Source organism: Mercenaria mercenaria, unplaced genomic scaffold (genome assembly GCF_021730395.1).
Source record: "Mercenaria mercenaria strain notata unplaced genomic scaffold, MADL_Memer_1 contig_905, whole genome shotgun sequence".
Lineage (NCBI taxonomy): Eukaryota > Metazoa > Mollusca > Bivalvia > Venerida > Veneridae > Mercenaria > Mercenaria mercenaria.
This window is the reverse complement of record NW_026463819.1, coordinates 35,077-44,117: the sequence shown is the minus strand read 5'-3', so window position 1 is coordinate 44,117 and position 9,041 is coordinate 35,077. Positions and strand designations below refer to the sequence as shown.

Below are 9,041 nucleotides of genomic sequence, written 5' to 3'. Positions count from 1 at the left end.
GGTTGACGAACCGGCGACGACAGATAAAAAGCATAATTTATCAGATTACATCGGTAATAGAAATAATGTGATGTATAAGAACCACTTTACAAGGCGAAAGTAGTGTGTATCAATCAACAAATACGTTTTGTCTTTTCTGAAGAGAACATCTAGGGCATGTAGTGAATGTTCAAACATGTAAATATTAGAAAATAGAACTTTGTAATTACTATCTGTTTATTTCTAGCTGGGCAATCCTAGGATGCAAAACAAAACATTAGATGGAAACCGAAGAGTTTAGCTTGTTTATCTTGGTGACAGTAGCATACGTCAATGCAGATTCTGGTAAATCATAAATTATACTTTTAGTTTTCTTCTTTCGTTTTTTAACTTTTTCTCTTGTGTCATCGTACATACTTTTAGGAAATATATTTTGACGTTGAAAAATGTTTTATCATAATGCGGAATTAATTTTGTTAAAACAGACTTTTATCTGGATGTTACACGTTCGCCATCATAGGCAAACATAAAATGCATTATGATTTGAAAATTCAGGTTTAATATGCGATCATGCGAGAGTATCTAGGAAACATTTAAAGCCGAGTTATTTTTATTTCAGTGAACGTGGCGTTTGGTAAAACAACCACACAATCTGGTGAGATATGGCCGTCTAAAAATGCAGTCGATGGAATAAGATACTGTCCATTCGTTAATGAAAGTTACTACACTTTAACAAATTACAGTCGTTTACCTTCGTGGCAAGTGGATCTTGGAGACTTGTATAGAATTGAGCAAATCAATGTCTATGGAAGACATGACAACATTATAAGTAAGACCTATTAAAGTCTACCTTTACCTAACATGTATGGGCTGTGAACTATAATTAATCCTGTCCTGGAGCTGTCCATTTCCTCTAATATCATTTAGTTGCGTGCTGTCTTCAGCTGGTTTTGTAATCCATGTCAAAAATCTGTAAGTTTTAATAAACATCGTTAAATAAATTATTCTAAATGCTTTTCAATCATTACTTATTTTAGCAGTGTTGTAAATTTTCATATAGAAATGATTGCTTAATGAAGTGAAATATTTCCTTACGTTGTCTGTCTGCATGTTCATAAATAACAAAATGAACAAGGTTAGTTATGCTGATGATGTTTATACAGTCTTTTATGATAATTCTTTATTTTTTTATTTTAGTTTATCTTAGTGCTATTGTGTATAAATCTAGAAGCTTTTTAGACTCATTATTTGGAAAAGTAAGTAATGATGTTATACGAACGAATGGAATCGTGGTCCTAATGGGGTTCGAACCAATTGTTACCGGGTCGGAGGCCAGAGTCCATATCAACTAACATACTGTGCTCCTTTGCGTTTAATAATAAGTAATGCGTTTGAATTTTAGAAAACATGCCCTCTGATTTATTTCACGGGGAAATCTAAAATTTAAATTATATTGTCAATTTTTGGATAAAGACATCAGTAAATCATACGTTTATATAAGGAATATTAAATTACTGCTTCATAGATTTAAATTTGTGAGTCGAAGAAAATATAAAAAGTCTAGAATCTAGCCGAGATTTTTTGATTGACGAACTTAAATCATTTACAAATAAAAATTAAACATCTGCCACCAATTAGATCTGTGTTTGCCTTGCATTTTAAAACTAATACGCTCTCCAAATTACACATACTGCATTGAAATAGGTCTTTAGAATCCTAAATATTATAAAATTAAAGCGGAAAAATAAAGGTTGCGTTTTGTACCCGACCTCTCTGTTCTTCTGAACATGAATGAATAATTTTAATTTGCTGCCAAGTGAAGTTTAATCAGAAGTTCAGATTCAAGTCGGATACCCATTCTCACCAAGCAAGCGTTAGACATGACTTAAAGTTACCCACGCCATAACGCCATGAACACAGTGTCATGTTAGAAACAGAATTATGAAAATAAATCGGAGGTCACCAGACTTGTACAGGATTTATCTGCCCTTGAATGTGCAAATTTGAAGAAAAAATCAGTTTTAATGGCAGATAACTCCTGTACAAGCACGAAGATTATTTTTGCATTTTGCATTTTTCTGTATCTAACTTGATACTACGTTTATATACCAATTTTGAATAAATTCTATTATTGGGAATTGTTTTTACACAAAACTGCCGCGAGCGTCCTTAAGAAATCTTTGCCCCATCTTTCATGCAATAACCTGCAGCAAGTGTCTTTAAAGCATAGAAGTTAAAGGTTTGCAAAATTCCAAGGAATTGGATTTTCGTTATGAATCTAAGTGACATCGGACATATTATTCTTAATATTCTAATTTAGAGCAAATATTCACTATTCGCATATGTTTAAACACTTATAGTTGAAGCATAATTTTATTAAAGATCAGCTGCAAGGATTTCGACTTTTCCTCTCAGCCTACAACTTCAGTGAAAAGTCCATTCCAGTATACACAAACACTGATGTCGATTACAATAATGGCACTGTCACCGTAATATCAAATCCGTCGTATCATTATCGATATGTAAAACTGGATCTACCGGACACATACAGGGACTACTCACTTTACAACAACACAATAAAAAACATCGGGCCACTCGTACTATGTGAGGTTGAGGTTCTTGTTGATGGTTGGTATTCTATCATGCATTCTTTTGTTAAAACTAGGTCATAAACATGTTATGTACAGAAACTCGTCCCTTTAAAATCAATATCTGGACCATTTATCAAGTCGATGTATTAAACATCTCGTTAAATGCCATCATTGCCCATTATTTGGCAAATATTGAGTATGTTTTAAGGTTTTTAATGTTTAGACAACTTTGTTTGTGTTTCGTAACAGTAATTAGCTGCACTAATGATGAAATCTGAAATATGTTTGATAGAAATGCGAATTCGGAAGTTCATTTCTGTTTCGCAATAATTGTAATTTCTTTCACTTACGTTTTTTCGTGATTCAGAACAGAAATATGATTTCTTGATTTATCTACCGTATTCACTTGTATGATTTTTACATTTATATTTTACAGAAATGGATATAATGAATATATTGGTATTAATATTCTTACTTTATTCTTGGATTCCCTTTCCAGCATTTTAACTCATATTTTTTTTTATCATTTTAGTGATTGATTACCTGCCTATATCTGAATATTGTTGGTCAAAAGCATTTTGTTTTCAGTTTTCGGTCAGCTTTCAAATGTTGAAAGGAATGGCCATGGTCATACTCTACTTTCGGTGAAAAACTATATTTCAATGGAAATTTCTTCTACTTAATTCATTAAATTTTGTAAAGAGTGTTTCACAGTAATTATAGCATTTTTTTTGTTTGACTATACGAAATATTACTCCTCCCGATGCTGGCGTCTGCGTCCACTGGAACCAGTTTTTTATGCATTACGCCACTTGTTACTTAGAACTTTTTGTTTATTGCTATGCATTTCGATTATCTCTTTTATGATAGAAGGAAATGGATTCAAACTTATAATGGTTGTATGACTGAGTTATCGCCCACGTTATAATGTTTTATGGTTAAGATTTTGTTGCACATTCACTTTATGTTTGTCATTGCTAATTATATCTTAGAACAGTTGTCCCACATTATTACCAACATCAAATGACACAAGGACCATAACTCTTGCACCTTTTTCCTTAGAATTTGTTTAGGTTAATATTTTTATACCTTCACCATATCTTTGTTATAACGTTATGGATTTGACTGAAACGTAACATAGTTGATCCACATCATCGTCCTCGCCATATGACACAAGGCCCACATAATACAAATTTCCCCTTTTTTTCTCAAAATTGAATTTCAGTTGTTTTTTTCTGTTCTTATTTACATATATCTGTTTATACTAAAAAAGATTGAAATCATACATTAAATGGTTGTTCCAAATCATCACACACGTCTTTTGATATAACATAGCTCTGGTATAAACATGAATTGAACTCCCTTCTTTCTTAGAATTTCAGGTTAAAGTTTTGATGCAGTTTTGCTGTATATCAGTTATTACTAAATGGGTTTGTTTCAAATTAAAACTAGTTGATTCACATTATCAGCCACAAGATTTGATTCATGGTGCATTACTTTCGCAGAAATATTCCATAGATAACGTTCTTTTATAGATACTTAATATTTTTATATATTTTTCCTCTCTCTTTTATTACTAAATACATTAATGCGTGTTTGAACTTTCGTTCAACATTTTCAACCAAATTCGAGTCATTATATAGTCCAGTGATATTTCCAGTTTCCTAAGATATGCCCTACTCTTCTTACGAAATAGTCGAGCACGCCTTGTCCTATGTCAGCTTTTGTTTATTATCAATGTTGTTTTAGCTGACTCAGTTTTATTAAATAAAGTTATTACTGTATAAATATTTTACCTTTCTACAACATATTTTTTCTAAAAACAAATAAGTCTTTATGGTTGTTTGTGTTTCAGTTGTAATATATCTTTGATGAACTGAGGCCGTAGGTTAGAAATATTAGCAAAATTGAAGTTTATGTGTTTATCAGCATTAGTTTTTGGAAGTGTTATTATCAATACTATTAATAAAATGCCTCACTATTTTGTTTTATAGCTTTAAACATTGCTCCCACAGTCACACTACATAGGTTGTCAGTACTGTCTTACGGTTACCACAATTATAGTGAGGTTAACGTTTTAGATGGAAATCCTGCCTCTGCACCAGATATATGTGACTGTTGCTGGGCATCCGCTAATGAACAAAATCCATGGCTTGAAATGCTGCTACCTTACTTGGCACCAGTTATAACTATCAATGTTATTGGACGAACGGATTGGTACAGAACACTGAGTGAGTTTTATTCTTTATCTACTCTAGCATTATACATTAAATATTACTCTTTTGTAGCTTCTAAACAATTAGATATCTTCTAAATCAAACTCTTGTTACAACATCATTCTAAAAGGATTGTGGTTTCATTCAAAACGGAAAGGAAAAAATAAAGAGATGAACTGATACCGCCAATTCCGTATCTGCTGACATTAAATCAATTACGCATTAAAGGCTCACATTGCCTTTGATCAAAATGTGGCTGCCATTATTATGCCCCCCTTCGAAGAAGGAGGGGTTTATTGTTTTACAGATGTCGGTTGGTCGGTCGGTCGGAATGTAGACCAATCCGTTTCCGGATGATAACTCAAGAACGCTTGGGCCTAGGATCATGAAAGTTGATAGAGAGGTTGGTCATCACCAGCAGATGACCCCTATTGATTTTGAGGTCTGTAAGTCAAAGGTCAAGGTCACAGTGACTCTGAATAGTGAAACGGTTTCCGGATGATAAGTCAAGAACATTTGGGTCTAGGATCATGAAAGTTGATAGGAAGGTTAGTTATGTCCAGCAGATGACTCCTATTGATTTTGAGGTCAGTATGTTAAAGGTCAAGGTCACAGTGACCCTGAACAGTAAAACGGTTTCCGGATGATAACTCGAGAACGCTTAGGCCTAGGGTCACGAAAGTTAACAGGGAGGTTAGTCATGATCAGCAGATGACCCCTATTGATTTTGAGATGAGTATGTCAAAGGTCAAGGTCACAGTGACCAGGAACAGTAAAATGGTTTCCAGGAAATAACTCAAGAACGCTTGGGCCTAGTGTCAGGAAAATTGATAGTTAGGTTGGCCATGACAAGCAGATGATCCCTCTTGATTTTGAGGTCAAAGGTCAAGGTCACATTGGCCAGGAACAGTTAAACGGTTTCTGATCTTCTTGTCCAAAACCATAGGGCCTAGGGCTTTGATATTTAGTATGTAGCAAAATCTAGTGGTCCTCTACCAAGATTGTTCAGATTATTTCCCTGGGGTCAAATATGGTCCCGCCCCGGGGGTCACATGGTTTATATAGACTTATATAGGAAAAACTTTGAAATACCTCTTGTTCAAAACCACAGGGCATAGGGCTTTGATATTTTGTATATGACATCATCTAATGGTCCTCTACTAAGATTGTTCAAATTTTTCCCCTAGGGTCAAATATGGCTCCGCCCTGGGGGTCACATGGTTTACATAGACTTATATAGGGAAAAACTTTGAAAATCTTCTTGTCCAAACCACAAAGACTATGGCTTTGATATTTTGTATTGTAGCATCATCTAGTTGTTCTCTACCATGTTTGTTTAAATTATCCCTGTAGGGTCAAATTTGGCCCCGCCCCAGGGGTCATATTGTTCATATAGACTTATATAGGGAAAAGCTTATAATCTTCATGTCTATAACTTACATCATTCAAATTTGGACCACATGTATAGTTTTGAGTGGCAAGATGAACCTTGGCATGAGTTGACCTTGATCTTGACCTAGTGACCTACTTTCACATTTCTGTAGCTACAGCCTTCAAATTTGGACCACATGCATAGGTTTGTGTACCGAAAAAAACTTTGACCTTGTTATTGACCTAGTGACCTACTTTCACATTTCTGAAGGTACAGGCTTCAAATTTGGACCACTTGCATAGTTTTGTGTTCCGAAATAAAATTTGACCTTGATTTTGACCTAGTGACCTACGTTCACATTGCTCAAGCTACAGCATTTAAATTTGAACCACATGCATAGTTTTGTGTACCGAAATGAACTTTGATCTTGAGATTGACCTAGTGACCTACTTTCACACTTCTGAAGCTACAGGCTTCAAATTTGGACCGCATGCATATTTTTGTGTTCTGAATTGAAATTTGACATTGATTTTGACCTATTACCTTCTTTCACATTTCTCAAGCTACAGCCTCCAAATTTGAAGCACATGCATAGTTCTGTCTACCGAAATGAACTTTGACCTTGAAATTGATCTAGTGACCTACTTTCACATTTCTCAAGCCACAGCTTTCAAATTTGGACACATATACATTGTTTTGGTCCGAAATGAAATTTGATCTTGATTTTGACCTTGAGCTAGTCTTGAAATTTGGAACATTCAAAAATGGCTCAGTGGATGGTGCCAAGATCACTCTGTAATCTCTTGTTAGGTTAATAGGTTAAAGGCCAAGGTCAGATTAAACCGGAATGGTAGAACCTTTGTTTACAGTGAGCATATAATTTCTGTTCCTTGTGCAATTGCTGAATGCATCAAGGGGGGCATTTCGTGTTCGACGAGCTCTTGTTACGTTTTGTTATGAACAGAAAATGTATTAATACGATAATTGTTTTGTCATGTATTTGACAATATATTTAACACAAGAGCACCCCGCCTTGCGTGTGCTGACGCTCATCTGATTTTCTTTTGTATAATAGAAATATTGTCCTGCCCATGATTTTCTAAGTCTAAAAAGGGCCATCATTCTTGCAAAAAGCAGGATAGAGTTATGTTTCTTGACGTACAGCGTCCACTTACGATGATGAAAAACTGTTGCAAGTTTTAAAGCAATAGCTTTGATAGTTTATGAGAAAAGCTGACTTTAACATAATACTCAACCAAAACAATTGATTTTCTAAGTCCAAAAGGGGCAATAATTATTGCAAAAAGCAGAATGGAGTTATGTTTCTTGGTGTACGGGGTCAGCTTATGATGGTGAACAAGTGTTGCAAGTTTCAAAGCAATAGCTTTGATAGTTTAAGAGAAAAAGTTGACCTAAACTAAAACTTAACCAAGAAATCTGATATTTTCTAAAGTCCAAAAGCAGGGTTCTCGGAAACGCCGAAATCGGCGTCCCTGTACGCATAATTGGTCCCGGTATACGGTCCCTACATTAGTTTTTGACTACATTTTACCTATTTTACATTTACCTTTTTATCTCACCTTAACAATATTTGGGTGAAGAATTGTGATTACAAAATGTCTGTCGGTCTACACTTAATTTACTTACTTAATTTGACAGTACAAAAGAGGCCTGTGTTTTGAGGAAAGTTTAAGTCTGTCCGTCAGTCTAGTCAGTAGTTGGGACTGCAACCTTTTCAGCTTTGGGAGTCCCAGGACTGCAACTTGAAATTGCTAGTGAGAACTCTGAAAAGGGGCCATAAATCTTGCAAAAAGCAGGTCGGAGTTATGTTTCTTGCTGTACAGGGTCAGCTTATGATGGTGAACAAGTGTTGCAAGTTTGAAAGCAATAGCTTTGATAGTTTAGGAGAAAAGCTGACCTAAACATAAAACTTAACCAAGAAAACTGATTCAAAAGTCCAAAAGGGGCAATAATTCTTGCAAAAAGCAGGATCAAGTGATGACAATAACTCATCATTTTTTCTCAAAAAATCAGATGAGCTGATAAAATGCTATAAAATACACTAATTTGATTATCTCCCTTTATGACATTGTCTATAATATTGAAAGTAGCATCTTTCTTAGTACAGTCGACACTGTATTAAGAGACCACCCAAGGGACTGCTAAAAAGTGGTCTCTTAATGGAATTGTCTCATAATGAATTTCAATCAGGCGAAGAGAAAAGCTATTTTTAACTGTTAATGTAATTTACGTTCAGCCGATGTGGATGCCATGTTGGCGAAAAACTACATGTATGATTTCAAAATCTGTTTTAAGATCATGAACAAAGAAATTGCCGGCAGGAATTGGTACCTGGTTTCTTAATAAATAATTTTGTCGAATATTTAACCTGTCGGGACTACATTAATGCGACCTCTAGTCATGTAATAAAAAAGTCGTTTAATGGATTGAATTTATGTACTTCGGGAGGGATTCTAACCGGTCGTTTAATAAAAAAATCGCTTAATATAGATTGTCGCAAGTACGATATCGAGTGTATTCAATTATTGTAGTCTCTATTTGAACAGCAGCATTATCTATTTTTAACATGAAATTAAGAGCGTTATGGAACTTTAAAATCTCTGAATATCCTTTTCTTTCTAAAATTTTCTTGCTTAAATCACTACGTGTGTTATTTTTTCTGGTCCTTTGGGAACATGGAGTCCATTCATTTGATATGTGATAGAGTTCCGCATAAGCTGGTGCTATTGGGCGTGAGAGATGTTGCACATTTCATTTTCTCTCATGAACAGACTCGATTATACCGAGTCTGCTATTATTCTGCTAGGTTCCATTCTTTGCTTCCAAAGGATCTTTTTACAGATTTTATTGCAAACCTATCCG

General features: G+C 34.7%; 1 protein-coding gene across 1 annotated transcript in view; it reads left to right on the top strand.

Moving 5' to 3' along the window:
- The first annotated feature begins 260 nt into the window (after positions 1-260).
- Positions 261-9,041, top strand: part of LOC128554966 (multiple epidermal growth factor-like domains protein 10) — a 33,368-nt gene continuing 24,587 nt past the window's right edge. The window contains exons 1-5 of the mRNA XM_053536306.1: positions 261-324; positions 599-808; positions 1,177-1,235; positions 2,362-2,468; positions 4,635-4,801. Of these exons, the coding sequence (XP_053392281.1) occupies positions 261-324; positions 599-808; positions 1,177-1,235; positions 2,362-2,468; positions 4,635-4,801 (607 nt within the window). The remainder of the gene's footprint in view (positions 325-598; positions 809-1,176; positions 1,236-2,361; positions 2,469-4,634; positions 4,802-9,041) is intronic.